Source organism: Stenella coeruleoalba (assembly GCF_951394435.1).
Source record: "Stenella coeruleoalba genome assembly, chromosome: 21".
In the NCBI taxonomy this organism is placed as follows: Eukaryota; Metazoa; Chordata; class Mammalia; order Artiodactyla; family Delphinidae; genus Stenella; species Stenella coeruleoalba.
This window is the reverse complement of record NC_137167.1, coordinates 7,984,149-8,011,858: the sequence shown is the minus strand read 5'-3', so window position 1 is coordinate 8,011,858 and position 27,710 is coordinate 7,984,149. Positions and strand designations below refer to the sequence as shown.

Below are 27,710 nucleotides of genomic sequence, written 5' to 3'. Positions count from 1 at the left end.
ATGGGTAGAGAACTGACTTGAAGAAATAATGGCTGTCAACTTTCCTAAACAGATATTCAGATCCACAAAGCCCAGAAAGTTCCAAATAAAAGGAACCCAAAGAGATCCATATCAAGCACATTCTAATTAAAGTGTCAACAATTGAGGACAAGGAGAGAATTTTAAAAGTAGCAAGAGAAAAACAACTTGTTACATATATGGGAACTCCCATAAGATTATCAGCAGATTTTCAACAGAAACTTTGCGGGCCAGAAGGCAGTGCCACAATATATTCAAAGTGCTAAAAGAAAAAGAAAAAAACTGCCAACCAAGGATACTTTACCCAGCAAAGTTGTCATTCAGAATCAAAGGAACGATAAAGAGGTTTCCAGACAAGCAAAAGTTAAAAGAGTTCATCACCAATAGACAGACCTTACAAGAAACGTTAAAGGAACTTCTTTAAGCTGTAGTGAAAGGGGTAATTAGTAAAAGGTAAACATATGAAAGTATAAGTCTCATTGGTAAAGGTAAATATATAGTAAAATTCCAAATATTCTAATGTTGTAAAGGTGATAGATTAATCACTTACAAAGCTAGTATGAAGATTAAAAGACAAAAGTAGTAAATAACTACAATAATTTGTAAAATGATACATAAAATAAAAAGATGTAAATTGTAGTATCAAAAATAAAACTTGGGTTGTGGGGATAAAAATATAGAGCTTTTGATGTGATCAAACTTAAGTTACTATCAACTTAAAAGAGACTTGTAGGTTGTTTTATGCAAGGTTCATGGTAACCACAAAGCAAAAATTTATAGTAAATAAGATAAAGAGAAAGGAATCTAAGCATACTGCTACAGAAAGTCATCAAATCAAAGATGAAGAGAGCAAGAGGAGAAGAAAGGAACAGTGGAATTATAAAACTTTCAGAAAACACTTGACAAATGGCAGTAAATACATACTTACCAATAATTACTTTAAATATAAATGGACTAAATTTTCTAATCAAAAGACATAGAGTGGCTGAATAGACAAAAAAAATAAGACCCATCTATACGCTGCCTACAAGAAACTTAGATATAAGGACACAGACTGAAAGTGAGGGGATGGAAAAATAGATTCCATGCCAATGGAAAGCAAAAGAAATCTGGGGAAGCTATACTTATATCAGACAAAATAGACTTTAAAACAAAGACTGTAGTAAGAGAAAAAGAAGGGCATTACATTATCAAAAGGGTCAATCCCACAAGAGGATATAACATTTGTAAATATTTATGACACCAGCATAGGAGGACCTAAATTTATAAAGCAGATGTTAACAAATCTAAATGGAGAAATAGCAATACAGTAATAGTTGGGGACTTTAATACCCTACTTTCTTCAATGGATAGATCATCCAGATAAAAAAATCAATAAGGAAACATTGGCCTTAGACAACATATTATACCTCATGACTTAGACAAATACAGAACATTGCATTCAAAAGCACCAGAATACACAGTCTTCTCAAAAAGTATTAAAAAAACCCTAAATCTTGCCATTTGCAACAACACGAGTGGGCCTCAGGGGCATAATGCTAAGTGAAATGAGTCAGACAGAGAAAAACAAATACCATGTGATCTCATTCATATGTTGAATAACAGCAAAAAAGAAACCCTGAGCTCATAGATTCACAGAACAGGTTGGTGGTTGCCAGAGGTGGGGGTGGGCAAAATGGGGGAACAGGAACAAAAGGTATAAATTTCTAGTATAAAAGAGTCATGGTGACTGTAGTTAATAATACTTTATTTTATATTTAAATGTTGCTAAGGGAATAGAATTTCGAAGTTCCCATCACAAGAGAAAATACCTTGTAATTACAGTAGTGATGGATGTTAACTGGACTTATTGTGGTCATCCTTTGACAATATATACAAATATTGAACGTTGTACACCTGAAACGAATATAATTTTATACGTTAATTATATTTCAAAAACATAAAACAAGCGAACAAAATGATTGCAAATTCGGGGAACTTTCTTGAGGTATATTTCTTTCTAATATTTGACTTTCTTTTCTTTTACTGAAGTACAGTTGATTTACAATATCGTATTAGTTTCAGGTGTACAACGTAGTGATTCAATATTTTTATAGATTACACTGCATTTAAGTTATTACAAAATAATGTCTATATTTCCCTGTGCTGTACATTATGTCCTTGTTGCTTATTTACTTTATACATAGTAGTTTGTATCTCCTAATCCCCTTCCCCTGTCTTGCCCCTCCCTCTTTCCCTCTTCTCACTGGTAACCACTAGTTTGTTCTCTGTATCCACAAGTCTGTTTCTAATACTTTCTACCATGAAACAGGTTTTTCTGCCAAAGATCCCCAGCTGGAACTGGAATACTGGAGACAACATCATCTGCTTTGCTGAATTAAAGCTCGGATTTATCGCCCAAGGCTGTTTGGTGCCAGGCTTGTGTACCTTTCTAACATCTCTATTTATTGAGCAAAACAAGAAGGTAACCTTGGAAACTGATGTTGAATCTTGGCTCTATCCCCATGTCCTCATAAATTAATATCAGGAATAGAAAATAAAAATTGAGGGAAGCAAGAAGGCCCCAAGAAATGAGATTTGACTTCTACTTGAGCTGGGAAGGGATTGAGACATCTAGATTGAAGTTCCAAGTACCACACTGACCTTGAAGAAGTTGTTTATCTTATTGTTGCCTAAGAATATTTACCTGCAAAATAGAAATCATAACCCTGCTTCCTCCCAGCAATCCATGACGTTATGACAGTAAATGTATTCATAAATGTAGAAGCACTTTGAGTTATTGAAGGTAGAAATATAAATAAAGGTTATGTTATTAGTGGAGAAATCAGACATTTAAATATATGTTAAATACCAAGTAATTGACATAATAATAAATTATATTCATCAAAGAGAAATAATAATACAAATAATATTAAAATCTAATTTTCCGGGTTATTTTGGGATATTCTATGCAGTAATAATAATAGTAGCCACATGTTGAATGCCTACTGTGTGTCATGCATTTTAAGTACATTTTGTGTTTCCCTCAATATTTCAAGGTAGTATCCCAGTCATGGACGCTAACTAATAGTAAGTTAGTAAGTAGCAGATGTAGAATTGTCTGACTTACAGTCTCACCACTATGCCCCGTGCCTCTGGCTGTTAAATATCTTCTCCCAGTCTTCTACATCAGGTCTTTTTTTTTTTTTTTTTTTTTTACGCGGGCCTCTCACTGTTGTGGCCTCTCCCGTTGCGGAGCACAGGCTCCGGACGTGCAGCCCCAGCGGCCATGGCTCACGAGCCCAGCCGCTCCACGGCATGTGGGATCTTCCCGGACCGGGGCACGAACCCGTGTCCCCTGCATCGGCAGGCGGACTCTCAAACACTGCGCCACCAGGGAAGCCCTACATCAGGTCCTTTGATACCTTTGTTTGAGACAAAATAAATGGCTAAATGGACTACTGGGATGAAATACTGTAGCACATAGTATGCCTTCCAAATGCCATCTCTGTGAAATGCTCTGGGAAAGATGTTCTAACCCTCATCTGGGCCTGGTATCCTATTGTCCAGAACCTCTCCAGAGAGACCCCTTTCTCTCCATTTAATTATGCATCCACCTTTGCCTCTTCTTGGCTTCTCTTTGCACTTTATTTCCTTTGTCCAATAAATTTAAAAAAATCTGTACACCTTTTCTGGTCCTTTCCTTGGTGCTGTTAAGGAAAAGCAAAAGAGGTATAAGATTCAAGAGATACTCTGATCAGCAAAATGCTAACCGGAAACCACAGCATTCTCTAGTAATTCCCCCTGTGAATGCGAGGAGATGACATATACAGAGAAATAAAAATCGACCATCAGGCGGTAGGAATGAGCCTTGGTGATGATACAGCGAACATGCTTTAACCTTCCCTTAGTGGTCACTGTGTGTAGCCCAGGAAATGGCTTGTGAGGACATTGCCTGTGTGTTGTAAGCTTAGCAAGTGCAGGATAACTGCAATACGTGTTGTGAGGATTGTGATTTTTAATCTCTGTGTCTAGAGAAAATAGAGTGTGAACTCTATATGAAACCTTTGTCTCCTTCATGAAAATATAGAAGGTAAGAGATGTACAACCTGCCCTGTTGTGGCTTTATTGCTGTTGTTGTTTGTTGGGTTTGTTTTTTTTTATTGTTTGTTTATCTAAAGTTGGAACCTCCTCAGTGATGATGGTCACCTGTCAATATTCATAAGGTGGCTTTTGGAAGATAGGAATTAAGAGAGATTTGTGGTCATGAGGATTTTTTGGCGGGGGGGGTGAAGTCTGAAACTCTCTTTCAGAAATTGTAAACAGGGCAAGATGTTTGCATGTTGTACTCTGCTCTGGTGACTTAGATTCTGTAATTAATTAAATTAATGAACTAAAATTAATTCAGTTACTTAAACCTACTAACTTAGGTTTAACGATCCGGATGCTAGTGTCTTATGTCCAGTTTTGCTCAGATTAGGCACTTAAACTTTCTCTGTCAGTTTCTGCATCTATGAAATAAGACTTGCTAATCTACTCATAACCTGATTTTATCCAGGTATTGAGTGAATATTTGTAAAACTTCTGGGCAGTCAGATTAGAAAGCCTTAGGTCAATGCCATGTATTCTGACTCTGTTGATCTATATTGATTATATGGTGAGAAATCGTAGTCTGAGGAGCATCTCCAGTTGGTTCTAGGCGCAGAGGATTGCCTTAAACTTAAATTTAGATTAGATCTAATCTAACTGATTTTTTCATGCTCCCGATTCTACTATCCAAATCCAAAATCCATCTTGTGATCCTGTTTCCCGTTCTGATTTTAAAAAAAACTGACTCAGGTCCATCCACCTCACTACAAGTAACTCAATTTTGTTTCTTTTTATGGCTGAGTAATATTCCATTGCATATATGTGCCACATCTTTATCCATTCATCTGTCGATGGACACTTAGGTTGCTTCCATGTCCTGACTATTGTAAATAGTGCTGCAATGAACATTGTGGTACATGTCCCTTTTTGAGTTATGGTTTTCTCAGGGTATATGCCCAGTAGTGGGATTGCTGGGTCATATGGTAGTTCTATTTTAAGTTTTTTCTAGAGTCTGTCATACAGAGTGAAGTCAGAAAGAGAAAAACAAATACTGTATGCTAACACATATATATGGAATCTAAAAAAAAAAAATGGTTCTGAAGAACGTAGGGGCAGGACAGGAATAAAGACGCAGACGTAGAGAATGGACTTGAGGACACGGGGAGAGGGAAGGGTAAGCTGGGACGAAGTGAGAGAGTGGCATGGACATATATACACTACCAGATGCAAAATAGATAGCTAGTGGGAAGCAGCTGCATAGCACAGTGATATCAGCTCGGTGCTTTGTGACCACTTAGAGGGGTGGGTTAGGGAGGGTGGGAGGGAGATGCAAGAGGGAGGGGATATGGGGATATATGTATATGTATAGCTGATTCACTTTGTTATACAGCAGAAACTAACACACCATTGTAAAGCAATTATACTCTGATAAAGATGTTTAAATAAATAAAATGTCTTTATTGCAAAAAAGAAAAAACACCTGACTCAGGACATCTTCATCTCTATGGCTATTTTTTACCCTCTTGCAGAACCTGGAACATTTGGATTAGCAGCAGTAAGCCAGTTTCTTTGGTCATGAGGACTTAGTGACTTGAACTGCACAGGGAGAGGACTTTAAGAAAGGGGGAAAGTGCAAGAGAGTCAGCTGCATCTTGAGACGGTGATGAGGTGTATTGGAAAGAGGTGGTCCTTTTTATTAGCAGGGCAGAATTTTTTTGTTTGTGTGTTTGTTTTTGTTTTGTTCTTCCTAAACCACAAGATGACCATCTGAGGAGTGTTTCTGAACTGGCCTTAACTCTCCACTGCCGTGGTGTTTCTGAGTTCTTAGGAATTCCAGGCTTTCATTGGAGATTCTGGGCTTTAAGGGGCCCGTCGTGCCCTGTCAGAGCAGCGTGGTGGTGATTCTTACGGCTGTGGATGGAGGAGGATGCAAATAGAGCAAAACAGAATCCCTGGGGGTCTTACACAGATGTCAGAGATGAGTTACTCAGCAACATCTGCCCCCCGCCCCCAGTTAGACAACATTTAGCTTTTTTTTTGAGAGAAATCCTTTTGTCACATCCCCCATTTCTCTAGAAGCCTACCACTGCCCTTGATTTTTACGTTCTCATTTCCATTGATCAGGATGGCTTTTTGAGTTTATTTAAACCAAGAAGGGTTCTGATACTGAGCAGAAGTCAAGAATATTTTCATCTTTGTGGTATATGGTTAGTCAGTGAGTAGAAAACTGATATGTTCTTTAAAAAAATCTTACACAGCCATACCTAGGGGGAGACAAGTTAGATTCCACATTATTCTTACCATCTTATTGTTCCTGACACAAAAACCAGTCTACCTTGCTGAAATTATTGGAAGAAAAATTAATTTCCAGCAGGAGGCGTGGATGCCATCTGGGGAGGAACTAAGTCGTGATGCTCCTACTTCACCCTGGAAATAGTTGAGATGTATGTTAGAGTTTTTGTTCTTCCTTTGACATTTCTCTAGTTAAGCACGAGGACAAATCTCCTTTCTGGGACCTGAATGCAATGGGTACTGGTTTGGTGCTGAGCAGAATACTCAGTTTGTATATCGAATATCCCATTTTCCACATCACTGTGCCTCATGTGTGTTCCAGATCTGCCCTAAAGAGCCCTGGCAGAAACATTTCTTCAGCGGCTTGAAGAACAAAATCCTGACTCAACGCCTCTCTGATGACTTTGCTGGAATGAGCTTTCCTGATGTTTGCCGGTAAGTTAAGGGAAACACTTTCGTCATTTTTGTGCAATGCATTCTTTCCCCAGTGTCCACAAAGGGCTCACTCTAGACCAGGCTCAGTGACAAACACAGAAGGTATAAGGGTGAGTAAGTCTGAGTGTCTGCAGCCTGGAGGTTCACAGTCTGTGCGGGACAGGTTCATCCCTGTCCCATTTGGTGCACTGGCTCTGCGTTACTCCAGGATGGATTCACTTTCCAGCGAACATTCCGCATTTGAGAGGCTCTCCCTCTGCGGAGGGGGTGGTGTCCGCCCAGGCAGAGAGCACAGAGTGTCCGTCGTATTGTTGTGACCTGGGGCTCTGCTGTCCTCGCTTGCCTCACGATTGCTTGTCTTCCTTCCCAGGCTCTGCTTCGTGAAGATGCACCTCATGCTGATAGCCATCGAACACAAGTCCGTGTGTCACGGTTACTGGTACCAATGAGACTTCAAATCGCTTCAGAGTCTTTGAGGAGAATCTTTATGATTAAGATTTGTCCAGACGTACAGCCATAACTAAGCCTCTTGCTCTTTGTTGAGAGCCGGCCTCAGGCTCTCAAGGCACCCGGGCTGCTCTGGTGCATTTAACACTGTCTCTAATGATTGAGGTTAGAATGGTCACCCTAGTGGGCGGGCAGGAGCTCTGCCTTGGTTCCTATGGCCTTGCCCCAATTGTGTCTCATGATCCGGAGACAGAAGAAATGGTCACCTTCTCCTATCTGTTCCTCAGTATATTACCAGGTCTTGTAAGTCTTGACCATGAAACCATACCATGAAATAGAGTTATTTGTGATAAAAATGTTCCCACAAACTCTAGCCTTAGAAACTAATCCACAAAATACGGGAATTTGGCCTGCTGGGCAAAGTGTGGTGTTGATAAAGGAAAGAGGTAACCTTATCAGACCATCAGCATTTCCTGAAAATGCGTACTGAATAATATAAGAAGTAAGAGAAGTTATCATATAATAAAAAAGAAAGTCCAGAATCAGCCACAGTGATATAGAGATAAAAGATGCTGAAAACTAAAAAGTGAGGCTTAAGTGGGATGGAGAACAAGAAGCACTTGTGTTGGCTTCTGTGTGTTTTTTAGTGGAAAACTACCTTGAATTAACTTGGAATCAATAGACTAGATTCTGGTCCTGATTATGATTTGCCAGCCCAGTGGCCGCAGAGAAGTGTCCATCACCTGTAAAAGGAGGGAGTCACATTAATTAATCCCTAAGACCCCTTCCAGCTCGAAGACTGACATTACCAGGAACCCTAAAATCATAGGGAAACAGTCAAAATTCAGTAATTTTGAATGATATCAGAGGGACTACAAAGTATATGAAAGGCTAGAAAGAAGAAACAGTGTGTCAATTAGAGAGGATGTAGAAGGTATCTGAGCAGAAGGGGTCAGTGGGCTACAGTACAGAGCAAGTGCTTGAGGAGAGTAAAGAATAGTACCATCTGGCCGGCTGAATCTTACTTAACAGTTCTGCCGTGCTCGTGGAAATCTCGAAATCGAAACCCATGTGCAAGTGCCCTTTCTACTGGAAATAGGTGAGAGTAAAGAGGACGGCATCTTAGCCTCACGAGCCGGGGAGTCTGGGTTTCACACCAGCCCAAAACGATGAGGTTTTAACATTTTGGGCCTTCAATGACCTGGATTATGCATCGGAATTATTTGCAAAGTTTGAAAGACATAGAATTCAAAACCTCACTTCTGACTTTATAAAACCAGAATCTCTGAATTTTTTTGAGTCCCCATGATACAGTCATTTTATTCACTGGCGTTCAGAAACTGTTATACCAAATGCTCTTAATATCCTTTCCACATTTAACATCCTAGATTGCTATAAACTTTATTAGAATGACTGTCAGGACATTGTGGACCAGAAACATGAATAAGCAACTAAGTTCTGCATATATTCAAGAAGTTCTGGTGCCGTTTACTGCCTAGCATACATCTAGCTCCAGTAAATGAGGCAGCTGCTCCAACACAGGTTTAATTTTGGTTTCTCACCAGAGAGTCAGATGCACCAAAAGAATTAAATCCTGATTTGGCAAAGATATTGGTAATAGCAGTCTTACATGACTGCTACTTCATGGCCGACACTGCTGTAGGCGCTTCACTTCCATTAACTCCCGAATCCTCCCAACAGTGCTGTAAGAAGGGTACGATTAGCCCCATTTGTACAGAGGAGAAGCCAAGAAAAGTTAAATCATTTCCCCAAGCTTGCACCACACCCAGGGGCCAAGCGAGAATGTGAACTTACTCTGGGGGCGCTTCTGATCACCAGGCTGTGCTAAGTCCACCACAGTCACTGTACACGGGAGGAAATGGGGCATCTCAAAGCTGGGCTTCAGGCAAGTATATTGAAAAGCTAGGGGAAAACCTATTTTTTCTCACCTTTTATTTTTTCTTCTAACTGATGCACTCGACTAGACTCTAAGGTGTGCAAAAGCTCTGGATAATCCTCAGGATCTCTCTTAGGGAATAATTTGTCACCCGGTAAGAGGTGAAGCCGGATCTGACCCCGGTCAGAGAATGTTCTGAGTTAGTTCCAGTGGCCTGTGTTCGCTAACAGCAGCTGGCCGTGATTCATGAAGGGGGTGAGGGGAGGATCAAGCAGTAACTTCTTTGAAAGAGGTTCACCTCTTCTTTCAAATGCAACCAGAGAAATTATTATGCCAGTATCTTCATAACTAAGCATTTAACGTGAGTTCAGAGGACCCTGCCTTTAAAAAAGGAGGTATGAAGATGCAACTTAAACATATGCTTGTTAGGTAGTGAATATCAACCGATGATACTGGGGTGGGGAGGCACAACTCTGTCCTCTCCTTTTCAAAGTCAAAAGCAGTGATTCCAATGACACGTTAGTGTCAGTCAGTCAGTACTCAGAAAGTGACGCACGATGTCTCATGCGATCATCTGCTTGAACTCAGCTCTTCAGCGTCTTTTGCTCTTGGCGTAGAGCTGAGGATCTCTTGTTGCACAAGCTCTTTGGTTTTGTAAGGCTCTGACGCCTTACTTTGGAATATCCTAACAACAGACTAAGCTTTGCCCAAAGGAAGACTTGACCTCTTTCCAGTGTGCGTATGAAAGGAGGGGTGTGTTTTAAAGGAGGAAAGGAGTACTTAGACCACGCACAAATGAAGCGAGGGGAGGTGTAGGGTTGTAGGACCTCACCATGCTGGAGGTCTGAATGAAAGGAAATGAAAACGGGAGATCCTGACCAGCGGGGAGAAATGTGAGGAACTCAGGTAGTCATCGTGGAGCACCCTACCAAAACATATCATGGATGAAGTTTATCAGGCAGCGTTTTCAAACACACAAAACCATAATAAAATAGACAATCAAAATACTCAAGTAGTGTAGAAATAGAAACAATTCACGTGGTTCCTGCTCTCAAAAATCTTGCAATCAAGATACACAAAAGTGAAGTCAGAGATAAACAAGTTCAAAAATTGTGTAGGCAAATAAAAGGAACTTTTGAATCCAGCTAGTTAATTAGATGAATTTAATTTTAAAGGACAAATAGCCTAAGGATGTACACCACTAGGATGACCGTAAGACTAGCAGCCGTGTGGCCTTGGCCTGTTTGGCCTTGGGTAGCTTCAATCAGCAAGGCTTCCTGCATTGGTTTGACCATTTCTGATGCAGGACACAATCCAGGGAGTGTGTGCAGCTCAGCAATTGGGCTATGACCTGACCCCCCTCAGTAGATTCAGCAGCGGTCGATGAATTAAATGCAGTCATTCACATTTTCTACTGTAAATTTTGGCGGTAAAAAGGGATTGAGTCCTATTAACTCTGCAACTTAGAGAATCCTTTGGTAAAAACAGATATTGCCCCAGAAATTGGAGGGGAAAATTACTGTATTATTATTTTCTGTTTCCAGTGGGCTGATACTAAATCCACCTGCTCAAGTTAAGCTCCGTAAGAACACACTAGGGTTCTTTATTGCTGAATCTGCAAAGGATGTCAAAAGGTAAATTTTTTTTTATTGCTTTAACGGGGAGAAAGTCCTAAAGCGAATACAACTTAATGGCAGGCAGACTGAGTCAGCCCCGTGCTGCTTTAGCGTGAAGCCTCACATCAGTCATTCTTGATTTGCTTTCATTGTGCAGAGCCTTCTTTTACTGTGCCGTCTGTCACAGTGATGTGTATACGCCCGAGCTAATTGGAAAATGTAGCTGCAAAAGCAAGAATCCTCGACACAAGACAGGTAACTGCGCTTTCTGTCTGGCTGTCCTCAGCCCAGCTTCTGGGGGCGTGGCCAAGGAAAGGGGAGGGACTCTATCTCTTAAAAGACAATGTCCACGTGAACTTGGCCAAGAAGTGGCAGATACTTCCCCACTGGGCATCCAAGACCTGAGAATCAGTCTTTGAGAGCTGGAAGAAACCTTACTGGTTCTCTAGTTCAGCCCCTTCACGGGCCATGCAGATGAGCTCTGAAAGGGGTTCAGTAATTTTGTCCAAAGTCACATAGCCAGCTGGAGGCACCTTCCAAGTCAATCCCAGCCACGTCTACGTCACGCAGGTCTTCCCACCTTCAGTCTAAAAGTTCAGCCTGTATCTGACTGCTTCGTTGGGTATAAGGATACCCCCTCATGACCATTTCTATTTTTTTAAATTTTATCGGGATGTCTTTGACATACAACATTGTATGAGTTGAAGGTGTACAACATGATTTGATACATTTATATTGCAATACGCTTGCCATTGTAGCATTAGCTAACACCTCTATCACCAGCATAGTTATCATTTCTTCTAGTGTTGCGAACAAAACCGTTCCTTGAGTACTCTCTTCCTTAATGGACTGTAGGGAGCTTAAAATTTACTCATTCTGGCATAGTGATGAAGAAGTGAAACTTTCCCCCTTTGCTCAAGCTGAACTCGATAGCTCACCAACAACCCTTACTGCTTAAAGCAGGAAGAGAAAAGTTATTTCGAGCATTCATGATAACTTAATCGCTTCTGGTTTAAACGTAGTCTCTTCCAGGTATGTTAAGATTGTTTGGGTAAAATCCCAGTGTTTCAGCATTTAAACTTAATTCAGAATTTGAATTTCCTATCAGGGCTCTCCTTCTCTCTAAGGTTCTTCTCTTCTCTTCTCCCCAGTAGTATTCTATCTAAATGCAGGAGAAAACTTGCCTAACCTCATGGTATTCTCGTAGTGGACAGCCAAGCATCCTTTCATGAGAGTCCTCCTTACTGGTTCCTGAGGTCTGTAAGTGTCGACTTCTGTGACCTCTGCATTGGCAACCAGTAACTCTGTTCCTCCTGGATTTAGGTCACCTACTGTCATTTGTTACTGAAATCCATCGTCCCTGCCATTGCCTCTGGTCTTTTTTTTCAGATAGGATTTTCTTTTTAAAAAAAATTTATTTATTTTTTGTTGAAGTATAGTTGATTTACAATGTTGTGTTAGGTTCAGGTGTACAGCAGAGTGATTTAGTTATATATATATATGTGTGTGTGTGTGTGTGTGTGTATATATATATATATATATACACACACATACATATATACACACTCACATATATTTTTTTCAGATTATTTTCCCATATAGATTATTACAGAATATTGAGTATAGTTCCCTGTGCTATATAGTAAGTCCTCGTTTATCGATTTCATATATAGTTGTGTGTATAAGTTACTCCCAAATTCCTAATTTGTCTCTCCCCCCTACCTTTCCCCTTTGGTAACCATAAGTTTGTTTTCTATGTCTCTGAGTCTGTTTCTGTTTTGTAAATAAGTTCATTTGTATCATTTCTTTAGATTCCACATATGAGTGATATCATAAGCTATTTGTCTTTCTCTGTCTGACTTACTTCACTTAGTATGACAATCTCTAGGTCCATCCATGTTGCTACAAGTGGCATTATTTTGGGGTTTTTTATGGCTGAGTAGTATTCCATTGTATATATGTACCACATCTTCTTGACCCAGTCATCTGTCAATAGACATTTACATTGATTCCATGTCTTGGCTATTGTAAATAATGCTGCAGTGAACATTGGGGTGCAGGTATCTTTCTGAATTATGGTTTTCTCTGGATACATGCCCAGGATGGGGATTGCTGGATCCTATGGTAACTATGTTTCCTTTTTGAGGAACCTCCATACTGGTCTGCATAGTGGCTACACCAATTTACATTCCCACCAGCAGTGCAAGAGGGTTCCCTTTTCTCCACACCCTCTCCAGCATTTATTATTTGTAGACTTTTTGATGATGGCCATTCTGACCAGTGTGAGGTAGCACCTCATTGTAGTTTTTAGCCTCTGGTCTTGAGGTCTGCAAAGTCCCCTTTTCCTTTGCTCCTAGTCTTTTTATTCCATATGTTATTTTGGTCTCTCTGCTCTGTGGGATTTGTCAGTCTCCCCACATTCGCAGGTGTGCATGTCAGGATGTGGGAACCTAGGTGGTGCTCTCAGGCCATCTTCTGCTTAAACACACACATGCCGCCATCTGCTCTTCTCTAGTCATCTTGCACTGTTACTAAATACTCCTCTAAGTGCGCCCACCAGGATCCATATGAAGAGGGTTTTCCTATGGCTTTTCTCCCCTTACACACCATAAAATTATCCTGTGTTCCTTGACTCACCACCTCTCACCTTCCTGAGACACCAGGTGTGTGTGTTGGTTGGGAGGGACTAAGTGTTTTCTCAGGGGTCCAGGCTCTGTCATTTTTGGGTGATAGCTTTATCGAGATATAATTCAAATACTATGAAGTAAACACCAAATCCTTTTAAAGGGTCCAGCAATTCAGTGGGTTTTAGTATATCAGCAGATTTACGCCACCATCACCACAGTCTATCTTAGGACCTTCCCATGCCCAGCAGCAGTCATGCCCCGTCCTCCTCTTCCTGCGCCCCTGGCAACCACTAGCCTACTTTCTGCCTCTACAGACTTGCCTCTTCCGGCCACGTCATAAAGAGGGGGTGATGCAGTACGTGGCCTTTTGTGTCTGGCTCCTTTCACATAGCCATGTCGTAGCGTGTATCAGTACCTCACTTCTTTCCATGGGTGAATAATGTTCCACTGTGTGGATACACTTCCTCTTGTTTACTCATTCATCTGTCAGTGGACACTTGGATTGTCTCCAGCTTTTGGGTATTGTGGATAATGTTGCTATGAATATTGGCACAGAGATATCTGTTTGAGTTCCTCTTTTAACTTCTGTGTATACATCTAGAAGTAGAATTGCTATATCAAATATTAAGTCTATGTCTAATTTTTTGAGGAACCACCATACTGTTTTACACAGCAGCTGCATCATTTTACATTCCTACCAGCAGTGCACAAGAGCAAGGGTTCCCATTTCTCCACATACTAACCAACACTTATTATTTCCTTTTTTTAAAAAAAATAATAGCTGTTCTAATGAGTGTAAAGTGGCATCTTATTGTGATTTTTAACTTAATTTCCCTAATGGCTACAGATGTTGAGCATCTTTTAATAAGGATCTTACTAGCCATTTGTATATCTTCTTTGGAGAAATGTCTATTCAAATCCTCTGCCCATTTTTAAATTGGGCTATTGTCTTTCTATTATTAAGTTGCATTAGGTGTTTAAATATCCTAGATACATGTCCCTTATCAGATATGTGATTTGCAAATGTTTCCTCCCATCCTGTGGTTTGGCTTTTCATTTTCTTCAAATAATTTGAAGCACAAACTTTTCGTTGTAGCGCCTCTGGACACCAGGGGTGGTATTGTCGTTCCTTGTTGGATTAGTGGGTTAGTGGCTTGGCTGGACTATTTCATTGAACTCTATTTCCCCTGCAGTGTGAAGCCTCTGGTGTTGCCCATCAGAGAGTATAGCCTTGGGATGCACATAGTCACCCTGGGATGACAGTGGTTTTAACTGGGCTCTTTTTAATTGTCTCCTTTCCTGACTCTCTGTTAAGCTGTCTGCCTCTGTTGGTATCACACCCAGCTCTTGGGCTACGCTCATTGGCTGCCAGAGACTCTATTATTTTTGACAATACCCTGAAGCAGATACTGCTTTACAATATTATCCAATTAAATTTGAGCCCCTTTGCAGGAGTAGTTTCTGAGGCTAGTCTGAGGTTTGTTCTGACCCTGAGAGAGCACTTATTCGCTGTCTCTTTCCTGGTTCACTATGGTCAATCCTCGCCCATGGTTTACCTTGTTGTTCTCATGGAGCTACCAGCATCCACTTAATGATTTGCCAGCAAAATCACCATTGTTTTCAAGAACATCCTTGGGCTTGAGCTTCTCCACACTGTACTCCAAGTCAAGCCAACTCCCTCGGGAAGAACATCAGCGCTCTCTATGGTAGTGGCCTGCCTCTCCCTCTGGGCAGAACCTCTGAGCCACTGCCCAGGAGCTGTGGGGTAGAAACGGTCGTCCACCTCTCTGGAATTGACATATCTGCTTTTTGAGCAGGTCTCTGGGCAGTGGCGCTAGCTTCTGGGCTTGGTTTGCCTCTGCGACTGTAAAACCTCGGCCTTGGGTGAGCGCTGGGATGAGGCTATTAGTGCTCCACGGTTTTCACCCTGTGATGAGTGAGGGCTGCGTGGAGGAAGGGAGCCCCCAGCCTCTTGGCTGTGCTCACCTGGAACTTAGCCTCTGCACCATGGGGCTGGGAGAATGAGAAATGCCGGTGCCCTGCCCCTCCCCGAGACACACCGTAGCCCTCGCCTGGAAGCTGGAGGGAAGGGGAGCTCTGTGTTTCCGGGCACACGTACCAGAATGGAGCTTCTGTCACACTTAGTTGGGGTTGGAGGAAAGGAAGCCGTTTGTGGCTCAAGTGCCTGTGGCTCTTGTAGCTCTTCCTAAGGTTTGGTATAATTTTTTGAATAAATTGTCTACATTTGCTACATGCCTGTAGGACAATTTCTAGAGATTTTAATTGGGCTTGTATGTGTGCGTGTTTCAGTTTTCACTAGTTACTGTTGTTTCGTGGAGGAGCAAGCCCATGGAACTTTTCATGCTTCCATCCCACATTCTGAACTAAAGGCTCTGTCTTAACCATATCTATTTTCTCTGACCCTTTAAATTTTTTTGTGAAAATCTAAGACAGTTTTGGGCATAGAAAGAAGCTATTCCTATGCCATTTGCTGAAATCCCTATTACCTAGAGGACTTGCAACGGAACGCTTGACTCTGAAGAATACTGTTAATTAAATGGGCTTCAAGAGCCTATTTGGGATTCAGAAGTTAAACATTGACTCTTTTGCATTCTATAACAATATGAATCATTCTTTTTCTGTAATTTATTTATTTTTGGCTGTGTTGGGTCTTTGTTGCTGCGTGTGGGCTTTCTCTAGTTGCGGTGAGCGGGGGCTACTCTTCATGGCGGTGTGCGGGCTTCTCATTGCGGTGGCTTCTCTTGTTGCGGAACATGGGCTCTAGGCATGCGGGCTCAGTAGTTGTGGCTTGCGGGCTCAGTAGTTGTGGCGCACGGGCTTAGTTGCTCCGCGGCATGTGGAATCTTCCCGGACCGGGGCTCAAACCTGTGTCCCCTGCATTGGCAGACGGATTCGTAATCCCTGCGCCACCAGGGAGGCCCAATATGAATCATTCTTGAGGCAATGGGTGAGGCTGACTAAATGGAGAAGTGTCCCATTAAAGAGATGTGAATAAGAAAGAAAAAAATAATACATTAAGAGTATCGTCTCATTACACATCTTTATCCCATATGAAAATTCAGCATTGTTTCATGCAGTAGACATATCCCTGTAAACACAACGTACAAATCAAACTTTTGCACGTAAGTTATACACTCATATGCATGCACTGCTGTCAGTCATTTTGCGAAACAAAAACTTCTATAAATTGAATAATCATTTAGCTGACTTTTAAGTGTGTTTTTGTTATAAATATTTTAAAGCAGGAAGTTAGTTGGTGTAGTATAAAGATGGAAAGATTTCTGTGTAAAGAAAAGAGCTCTGCATTCATTATTTGTAGATACGCCAAATTTCACCCATTTCTATAACAGGTAATTTATAGTATCTAGGGAATCAGTAAGACTTTCAATTTATAATCTGGCATTTGATCTTCCCCAGAACCTTTCATTCTTCTCATAATAGAATCATTTTTTTTTTCTTCTTGCTCCATGCTGATCCTCCATCACCGCTTCTACTACATCCAGGACAACTCTAATTAATCTGGTACCAAGATTCTTAAATAGCCGGCTATGCGTGAGCCAGCTGTTCTTACTTCACTCTGCCAGACGATGGCAGCAGAGTACCGTGAAACACTCAGGGTCTGGTAGCCAGGGGAGTGGACTTGTGTCTGAATTTGAACCTGGAGAGTTAGTTCTAGCCAAAAATGTGCCAAAGAGGACATCATTGTAGAAGGGGACTACTTGGCCTTATAGATTTAAAAGTCATGATAATGTCTTGGAAATTCTTCCAGAGAATTAACTTTCTAAAAGGACTAAGGAACTTACCAATAGATGAGAGAATAGAAAATTTACTGACTTAGAGTTAGTTCAGATTTCAGGTTGAATATTTTACATTTCAGAGTCAGATGAAATGTATCCCCGGTCCACTTCTTTAAAGAATTATCTCTTCGTTGAGTTAATTAAGCTTGCTCGGCCGCACCAACTTTTTCCACCTCCTGTTCTCAATGAGAAGTCAGAAGACTTGAATTCTGACGGCGGCAGTGCCACTGATTGGATGCGGTTTAGGGAAGACACATCACCTTCTGGGATCTCAGTGTCATCCTTTTGAAATTCAGCAGTCCTCATCACTGCTATGGCTCTTTTCAGTTCTGATGTTCTATGATTTATAATCCCTCTTCTTTGATCACTTCCTTTTTTTTTTTTTTTTTTTTGTCTGAATAGAACCATACCAGAGGTTCTCCCCTTAAGTTCATAATCTAACATTTTAGAGAGGCAGCAGGGTGCAGTGGTTAAAAACGTTGGATTCTGCATTGCTCACTTACTTCTTAGCTGTGTGATCTTAGGCAAACTCTTTAAGCTCTCAGAGTGTTTCAGATTTCTCTAAAATGTTGGTGATAATATTACATATCTCAGGGGATTAAATGAGACTGTTAGTACATAAAGAGTATACAGGTGGAGTCTATTCACATAGAAAGCATTAAGAACAGTTCCTGGCAAATAGTAAGTACTACATATACGGTAATTATCATAGAACCCGTGGGAACACAGACTCAAAAAAGAATCTCGTTATTTTTCTCATCAGTGAAATTCAGTTGAAATAAGAATTGGCAGAGAAGTCCTGGTAGATTTTACTTATTTGAACCCATTCCCAGTGTGTTTTGGATCCGCATGAAGACCATGCATGGTAGGGCCAGCCTGAAGAGCAGGGGGAATCATATGTGATTAGATAAGTTACTGGGCAGAAACTTTGCCAGCTCCAGCTAAACAGCTCGCTGCCTGCCGTTTCAGCAGTGAATTCTCTAACGCCTGAGATGTTAGAGTCGGGGTCCTCAACCAGGGCAGGGAGAAGCGCACACCGGTCTCTGTACGTGATGGCGTGGAGAGTGGGCAGCGGGAGAGTGGCCTTAGGAAAGCTGTGTCCAAATTCCCCTAATCCTCACCCCCTGAGAAAGGCTTTAGATTCTTCCTTAAAATGCTAATGTTTGTGATGGAGTCACGCGTAAATGAGAGGGGAATTATGAAGAGGAAATTGGAAAGAGGGCGTGAAAAGGGGTCGGGGATGTGCAGAAATGATAAGAAATAGTTTGAATAGGAGGTCCAAACTTGAAGTGACTCTACGTCATAGTTTTCCTTAGGTTTTGCCTTGCGTCATTTTTTTCATCAACATCTCAGACTAAGTGACCTCTTTAAGAAGGGAGTCAGCCCAGCCCAGTGTTCCCTAGGGATGAGCATTCCAAACCTGGAAGGTTGAGCTCTAACCGCCGCAGTGAATCTACCAGCTCATCTCTCTAGCTTGGCTCTCCTCCTGCACCAATGGCTATAGGAAGGAGAGAGAGCAGAGGTGTTCCTAAATGCCTCTTCTTCTCTAAAGCAGGGCCACGGACCACACGTCCACCCAATTCCAGCACAAAGGAACACAACCCGGTAATAGTCCACAGAGACCATCCACCAACATCTTGCATTCCTGTATTCACGACAGTTGCCATTGTTCTTGGAGTCGGTCCCGCCATTGGCTGGGGGGCTTCATTTTCTCCAGTCCTTGGTGTCCATCTCCACTTTGGCCGTGGCCCTCTTTGTTTCTCATCCCAATGATTGAAATAGCGTCCTGGCAGGTTTCCCCACATCTAGCCTCTCTTCAGGCCAATCCATGCCATCTTTCATGGCTCTAAGAATTTTCTTGAAGTTCTGATCATGAACAGATATATAAATAAAAAATAAATAGATGGATGAATGCTATGCCTACTTTCACAAGACGAAAGCATTGGCTTGATCTCTTGTCCTACTGCTTCTTCAGCTCCTGAGAGCAGTGTTTCTTATCCAGAATACATGGTATCACTTCTTAGGTGTGTCACAATGACTGGTAGATACTAAATTTTGCAACAGGTTAGCTGTTTAGTAAACTGGAGCAGATTCAGTGTCAGCCACATAAGGCAGGAATTGTTTTCCCTCATTTGGGCTATGATCATATTTCCTGAGGGAGATCGAGAGGAGTAGAATTAGTGCTCTCCATATGGAAATCACATACGAGGCATGTCTTAATATGCAATCCTGTCACGTGTGCCAGGAAAGGAAAATGGTTGCCTATAGCTGTCAAGGAAATCACTTCTTGAAGAAAAGAGAAAGATAATCAAATGCTGGCCGTGCATAGGACTTTAATTTATTTTTTTTCAGTCACCCACAGGTCTTAGATGCCATGTCTTTTTTGATGTCTAAGGAAACCCTCTTTAGAATATCCATAGAGAAGAAGTCATAGTAAGCCATGGCAAGCCATGAACAGGCTGGTTAGGGCGTTAGGCAAAAATCCATTTCATTTTTCCCTTTTGCCTAAAATCTGAAAACGTAATTACTTGGACACTGTCAGCTGTAGCTAAATAGATTAAAATATAAGTAAATCAAATGATCAAGTGCTCTTAGAGTGAAATCAGAAAAACTTCCATTGCTTATCTCCTGCCTTGAGAGACAGGGACTTTACTTCCTAGTTTTATTTTATTCTTTGGTTTTTCTCCCAGATGTTTGAAGCAGCAAAGAAACTGGGAGAAAGGGCAGTAAAGAAACTGGGAGAAAGGGCAGTAATTGTTGCACGTTCTTAACGGCCCTCTCTGCAACCTGGTAGAGAGGACACTTTTCAGACTTTTTTGTGAAATTCATTAGGATTATAGAACTTAGAGTTGAAGGAAGCAGAGACCACGTGGACCAGTTCTTTTCCCTTCGGGCAGGCAGCACACACTGCGGGAGCCCCCACCCATCCTCACGAGACTGCACCTTCCAGCCCCCATATCCATGACGTACTTCCATAATCCTGAAAGCGTCCAACATTATGCAAATCATTCATGTGTTTTCAGGAGAGATTTTATTAAGAAGGACACAAGGGAAGATTCAAAGCTTTATTGAGCAAAAAGTTCTCACGGTTCATACCTAGCACTCACCTCACCCGCCCGTCCCCTCCCACCTTTTTTTAATACCTGGCAAATGTTGTTGGCTGGAGAGTGAGGCTCTGAGAAAACAGAGACTTCCCGAAAGTTCCATTGTTCCCAAGCCAGTTTAGGCATGTTGCGTTTTACATTCCGCAGCTCAGTTTCTATCACGAGTACTAAGCCGACTAGCTTTTAAAAACTGACAGTTGGTAACACTCTACTCCTCGCTTAGATTTTTCTTCAGACGTTCCCTTCCCAAGCCATTCCCCCCAGGGCAAAAGGTAACCACAAAATAAGGAAACATCTATCAAGCTGAAAACCCCATCAAAATTCCGTATGTAAGTGAAGGCTTCTGAGGATTACAGACAGGGAGCAATCTTCTTCCATACTTGGCTCTTGGTACACCTGGATGATGCAATTACTGCTGATTTAAACCGACAAATCACATATGCAAAGGATGTTGCTCTTCTTCCAAAAGTATGTTTTGACTCAGTTGATATTTTCTGCAGATTAAAATGGCTTAGAAAGAGTTACATCAAAAGAAGAGGGATACCAAGAGGGTTCTGTGGCTCTTTACGTCTGCCATTGTCCAAAACCTGGTTCAGTGTGGGTTCAAAGGCTTGTTCCAGAGGAACTCCCCATTCCGAGTAGTCTAAGTACAGAGAGATTCTTAAATTGACGCAGGAGGAAAGGTCCTGTCTCTTTTCTCCACTTAGGTGGGCAAGGAAGAGGAGTGGCAGTGATGCCTCCTCTTTGGCTCCGTCCGTCTCCTTGATAACTTCTTCCCAGGCAGTCTTCCCATCTCTGATCCGCTGGCAATCAGGTTCAGGCAAGCAGATCATGCAGGGTTTTTGAATAGTGAAAGAAAAGCATTTGACTTCCAAAGCATCCTTTAGAATGTTAGTTTTCATCACAGTACCGAGTGCCAATTCTTATTGAGCAAGGATGGCTTCCTAGCCAAGTGCGTTTAAAGGATTCCTAGGTTAAACCTCTGTTCTGGAATAAAAATGGCGTGATGGAGTATCAGCATGTGGGCGCAGGAGGCTCAGGTGTCAGTTTGTTTCCATCTCAGCAGCTTCGTGTTGCTCATTTAATGTTGCTCACACATTCTTGCATTTTATCCTCAACCATCACCCTTTGAGGTCCCAGTCTTCTCCCTGTTTTGCAGATGAGAAGATTATCTGCTTTTGTGTTATTTCCAGATGTGGAAATTCACAAGTGTTTTGAGACATATCCCAGGTAAGATCAAGATTCTTCAAAGGTTAAAATAAATAATAAAGGAAGCCTTGAAGGAAAAATGAAGTAAAAGGAAGCAGTATCCAAGGAGAATGAATTGCAGGCTGACTGGTATCTGCAGAAGGGAATAGCGACCTTGTATAGTGATCTTTCCTTAGTGTCCTGTAGCGGCTGTAGACTCTGCTGGCAGCCGAAAGGCTCCCCAAATGCTATCCTTCTGGATGAGACGGGAAGAATGATGGATGAGAAAGGTGCAGAATGGATGAGAAAGTACTCAGTAGGTACTTCTTTTAAGCATACCATATGGTATTAACATCCTCACAGTCATTTTCACCCACTCTCTTAACTCTGTAGAAGGAAATTAAAGAGTTTTCTACAAACCATCCTCTTAGAACAGTCTGTAGCTGAGGATTCTCAGCCTCTCCCTAGCCAAGGGGCTAGAGCTCTCTCAGCCAATAGGAACAGTCCAGAAATCCCTTATGAAGGGGTATTATGCCAGCTCACCAAGATGGCTATGACATTGCAGGGACAACAGTCACGGTGATGAGAAACAGCGGAAGGGAACACTCTGGTCCAAAAACACAGGACTCCAGCCCAGCGACCCCTATGAGCATGGCTAGCAACTTGAGCTTGACCACCAGGTAAGAGATGCAGAGGACCCTGGTCCTCTAAGTTTTTTTTTCTAAGAATCACTAGGCAATAAAAATTTGACTTAAACAGGAATATTTGCTTTATCAGCTCCTATACTGACTAATACAGTTGTTCCTCACCAACATGAGTTCCTCCCAACTTCTCCCAATATGTCTGAACTAAGCGAATATACCTCCCACAACATTGCTGAAATAATTTATACTTATGACAGCCAGAGGTTATGCACCCAGTTTTCTTTCAGGTCACCCTCCAGGCACTCAGGAAATGTGGGTGAGGGCAAAATTTCAACTCTTCCTCAAGGTTTTTTCTATTATTAATCCATGCCTTATTTCCAACAAATTGTTGATGAGATTGCTTTCGGTTTTTAAATCTGCAGAATAGGGCCAACAAATTCTTCCTCCCCTACTCTCTTTTTCCTGCATCTCTCTACTCCAAGATAACCCCGATTAAGCAGAATGCGGGGTTGGAGCTGAAGAGTGTGATCTGTTTATTGAATAATTTTTAAATAGACCGTTGATCTAAAACTTCTGTCACCCCAAATTTTATTGTGAATAACTCTGTCATGTGTTGGCAGCATTTCAATTTAGTAGCTATAAAATACCAGGAAAATCTCTCATGATTGAGAATTGTGATTGGCTATAGGTAAGGATTGTATCATCTTCTCTGGCATCACACAATGTTCCATGCAAACGCTGGCCCTCCCTAAGCTGTGCGATCTTGGGCAGCTTGCTTTACTTCTAGGTGTCTCCGTTTTTTTGTTTTTTCTTCTTGTTTTTGCGGTACGCGGGGCCTCTCACTGTTGTGGCCTCTCCCGTTGGGGAGCACAGGCTCCGGATGCGCAGGCTCAGCGGCCACGGCACACGGGTCCAGCCGCTCCGCGGCATGTGGGATCTTCCCGGACCGGGGCACGAACCCGTGTCCCCTGCATCGGCAGGCGGACTCTCAAACACTGTGCCACCGGGGAAGCCCTAGGTGTCTCCGTTTTGATATCTTAAATGAGTATAATGGTAATGAATACTCTGTAGGTCTTTGTAAGGACTGAATGAGATGAGGTATTTAAAGCATTTTGCTTGATTCCTCACTGACAGTGAGCGTTCATTAAATGTTCCTTATTATTGCAGTGATCGATTCTTGTATCTAGGAAGATGAGCGAGATTGGACCGAATATGTAGTAGATGCAGAGATCTCCAAGGATGTGGATTTTGAAATAAATCCTTGATCCTGTTTTTGCTATAATTCACCTCTTTCTTTTAATGCATGAAGAATCATGCTTCTGTTTAACTGAGGATTCTGGATAGATGGGTCTGGTTAACGGAGGTTTTGCTGTGTACCTGTCCAACAGGTGAGGCAGGCGTCAAATATCTGAGCCACCGAAGGTGCCACCGCTTCATGTATGTGCCTTCGAAGAGGAATACAAAAATCTAGGAATTATATTTTCTGCCCTTCCCTGCCTTCCATTCCAGGATTTTATGAAATCTGAGTGAGATAATCTGTGGGAAAGGAGGGAAAGGATTAACATCTGTTTGGAGGAAAGGTTCTATGGAATTTCAGGAATTTTGCCTCACTCTTAATGACAACAGAACAGCTAGGGGTTAGCACTGAGATTTGTAGATTTTTCTTTCTTTTTAAAACGGTGGGTAAAGAGCTAAGTATTGAGTAGCTGTGTGCTAAGTAGGCACTATGCTTAGATGCAGAGATCATGTTTCCACCCCCACGTGCAACCTAGTTGGGTAAACAAGGTGAATTCAGATAAATTAAATCAGAGGCCAAATGAGGCAGCATCCCTTCCAGTGCTACACTGATGATTCTGACAGCAGGTCAGAGGAAGAGGTCAATGGGGGCTGGGTGGATTGTTCCAGAATGTTTCCTGTAGGAAGTGGGGTTTGGAGAAAGGTAAGAGAATGGGAATCTCAGTTCCTGTGGAGAATGTAACACGGGCAACGCGTGGGGAAAACATGGAGCCTTCCATGTACCGAGTAGCCTGACTAGAGGTGTGGATGCATGATGGAGTGAGAAATAGCGTCTCAGATTTCTCAAGAATACGTTCTTGGTTGTTGGTATCGCGCATGTGTGTGAATATATGCATGTATGTTCTGTTTACGTTGACGCAAATTTGTTGCAAAAACATGATTCCAATCTGAAAAGTGTTTTGAGACTATAAAGATAACATATGTGATAACACGTAAAATGCTCCAACCATGTTTATGCTTTTATTTATTCTTTCCCTTGTCTTCTCTGTGGTAAGAGAGGATTAGCAAGTCATGGATAATCAAAACCCACAGAAGGTCCTTAAATGCAATTTCAGCCATTGAGTTTCACTGACGTTTCCCACCATTCTTTAACACAGCTATACAAACAAAATCATTTAACTTACTGATGTTTCCCCATTGTCTTTAGTCCCTTTATTGTCTATGATAAATAAGGAAATGGCCTAAAGCAGGCATCTAAAAGGAGAATTGGTCCAGCTGGCCTGGTCCATCTGCAACCTGGACCCATCAGCCCTCTCTATGGCTGGGGGATCCCTGAATATGCTTTAAAGCCCCTAAAGAAGGTCAAAGATAGTGATAGTTTCCCATCCAGATCATCTCTAAAGATGATGCTTATTCACTTGTACCTCTTAATTCAAAAGCAAGACAGATTCTCATGAACTACAGAGCTTAAAACTAATCAAAGTCAGACTGCTGATGAGACGGTCATATGCACATTGACAGATCAGTGCTATTTGCGAGTGAATTTCTGTGATATTTCACCAAGGGAGTGGTCAGCTCAGTTGTTTGAAATCCAGTGTTAATGGGATATATGACAGGTAAAGCTCCCACTTGGGACTACAGAATAGGGTGGGTTTTGTTTTCTGCTTTTGGGGGGGGTTTTGTTGTTTTTCTTTTTGTAGGGCAAAGATATTCCAGCTAGCAAAGTAGCAAACACATGTCCTGAGTAACGATCGCGAGTGGTAAGATAGACTTGATGGCGTAGTAGAGACAAGCGGGCGTTATTGGGGGAAAAATGTAGTGTGTGTGGTGGGCGCTATTTGTGATCCATTTCTGATGTGTTAATATTACATGCACACTCCCAAACCAGCCTACGATCATTTATAGTTTTGCTGACAGTGGGCTTGGTGCTCTTGAAGATGTAATCTTCAGGCCACTAGTGGGTTTTCTGGTAAGTTCAGAAACTACTGTCTTCTATTCTTAGTACTCGAAGCAGTACAGACAGCCCTAACGTACGTGAAAGTTATAGTCCGATATTTCACTGCATCCCTGGTATCTTTCTTTTGCCACAGAATAAGCAACGACAAGCAACGTCATATAAATAGCAGTTTGGGTCTCAGACTAGCACACAAAACTCTGTTTAATAGGTGGTGGTTATGTATTCATTGAGCAGATAGACAAATACTAGTTCTGTTCACCAGCGTTCTGCGTCCTTAAGTCAAGAGGTCATGTAATACGAGAGGGGGAAGATGAATATTTCCTCTGACTTTTTTCAGGGTGATAAGCTTAGAGCTACGCCTATGCAAAATGTGATGATAAATAAAAATGCCTCTCAAACCCTCGTGGAGCCCCTTTGCCCTCACTTCCAGTTTCTTTACTGTGGCCATCCCACTTTGGGTGAGCTTAGGAAAGTTCTGACCATTTTACTATTGTACAGTCGTTGACTATTCTCTGTCTCTATCAAAATCCACTTCTTCAGGAAAACCGGTTTTGATTAGGTATTAGAAAGAAAAGATTTAGATACAACTAATTCATGTTGTGACTGGCCAGTAACACAACAACCACACTAAGTCATTCAGTATTTTGAAAAGTGGGTGTTTATAAACTCAGGTGGACATGGGTAGATCGCTAATCAGTGAAACAAGGAGAGGCAGAAATTTCCAAGTAGTGTCTGATAGATCTGGGTCAGGAGAGGAGACCAATTCTAATAGAAAGGTTTGTCTTCTCTGGGAATATCAGCCCTTCCGTAGAAACCCTCCCTCTGGGTCTGCCTAATTCAACGCTTATAGACTCTATTGAAGCCTAAATAAGTTTCCACACAGTTTCCCTTCCTACTTTGTCTCTGTGAAACCTGTGACTAAGATTGTATTTATAGTATCAGCTTTGTCTTCATACTCCCCCATGTCCTTTTGGAGATACCAGAGACCATGCGTAGTATTTCTTTCTCTCTTTCCCGATGTCCAGCCCAGCCTTAGCTCTTTAATAGGCAAGTGGCCCATCAATACCAGCCATGAGCATCGCCCCACAGCAGGCATGAGCCCTAGATCCCCACCTTCCTTAGCCTTTAGGTTTCGGTTTCCTCATCTTCAAAACAGAGATGATATTAGAACCAAAATAATTGAAATGTTATTTGTGAGGATTCAGTGAGATAAAACAGATTAAATTCTTATCTAGTAAAAATCGAGCAAGTGAAAAAGGGTTCCCTGGTTGTGGTTCTGTGCCCCCGCCCACCACCTCTGCCATCGTTCCCCTGGCTCATAGATTTCCATGCTTTTGCAGCCAATATCTTTCTCATGCAAGGGGAGAGGGCTTGAAGTTTAAGACCCTCCAAAATTTCATGCACTGTCTACAGCCCACCATCCCTGGAGCGTCAGCACTCACTTTGTTGCACCCAAGTCTGTTGCTTGCCATTTCCCCTCCAGAACACTCTTTCCATGGAGGTTCCAGCTCCTTCCTTGGCTCTTTCCCAGTGTCTTCCAGCTGATCCCTCGGCAGTCTTCAGTTTCTGAGCAAACTACAGTCCATCAGAAGGACTGCCAGGGCATCCTCTGCCAGGCATGGCTCCTGGGACATCTGTTCCTACAAGTTCTCACTTTCGAGTACCATGCCCCTTACACACACACACACACACACACACACACACACACACACACACACACACACACACACACAGACTGATGTCAGGAAAGGAAGCTGAGCCCTTCTTCTCTATTCTCAGCTCTTCACATTTATTGAATTCTGTGCCCCAGATGATCCAGGCAAGAGAAACACCATCTTTTAACCTCAGTGATGCCTGAACTCCTACTGAGGACCAGCTTCCAGGGTCTTTCCAGGGGGAGAAGCTTGGATACGAATCACCATACGTGGTTCTTCTCTCTCCACATCCTATCTGAGCTTTCTGCAGAAACTAATCAAATGAGATTATCTGAGCAGGTACTTTTTTTCCCCCTTTCTTCCATATTAAGCTTTTAAAATAACTTTTCCTCTAGACAAGCATGGGCTTTTCTGTTTGAGTACAGTATGGCCCACAACCAGTAAATCAGAAGCAGTCTTTGATTTTTTTCCTTCATACGTGCTTATCGAGTATTCTCTTACTGTAGGATTTCAAATCATGGTCTAGAAGTCTGTGTTTACTTAATACCGTATAGCCAGTATTTCATCTCCCCAAATTACCTCTCTCCAAGAGTCCAGGTAGCACTTATGTCCCCAGTCCTATGGTTTCCTACCTTACATTTCAGAACCTCTGAAGATGCCTTCCTCATTTCAATTGGTGTTATTTGGATACATAGAAATCACTAGCAG

General features: G+C 41.9%; 1 protein-coding gene across 12 annotated transcripts in view; it reads left to right on the top strand.

Moving 5' to 3' along the window:
• Positions 1-27,710, top strand: part of KCNU1 (potassium calcium-activated channel subfamily U member 1) — a 235,525-nt gene that overhangs the window by 89,945 nt on the left and 117,870 nt on the right. For all 12 annotated transcript variants that reach the window (XM_079909209.1, XM_079909217.1, XM_079909216.1 and 9 more), the window contains 6 exons: positions 2,330-2,482; positions 6,701-6,813; positions 7,184-7,252; positions 10,702-10,791; positions 10,931-11,028; positions 22,076-22,190. In XM_079909209.1, coding sequence (XP_079765335.1) covers positions 2,330-2,482; positions 6,701-6,813; positions 7,184-7,252; positions 10,702-10,791; positions 10,931-11,028; positions 22,076-22,190 — 638 coding nt within the window. The remainder of the gene's footprint in view (positions 1-2,329; positions 2,483-6,700; positions 6,814-7,183; positions 7,253-10,701; positions 10,792-10,930; positions 11,029-22,075; positions 22,191-27,710) is intronic.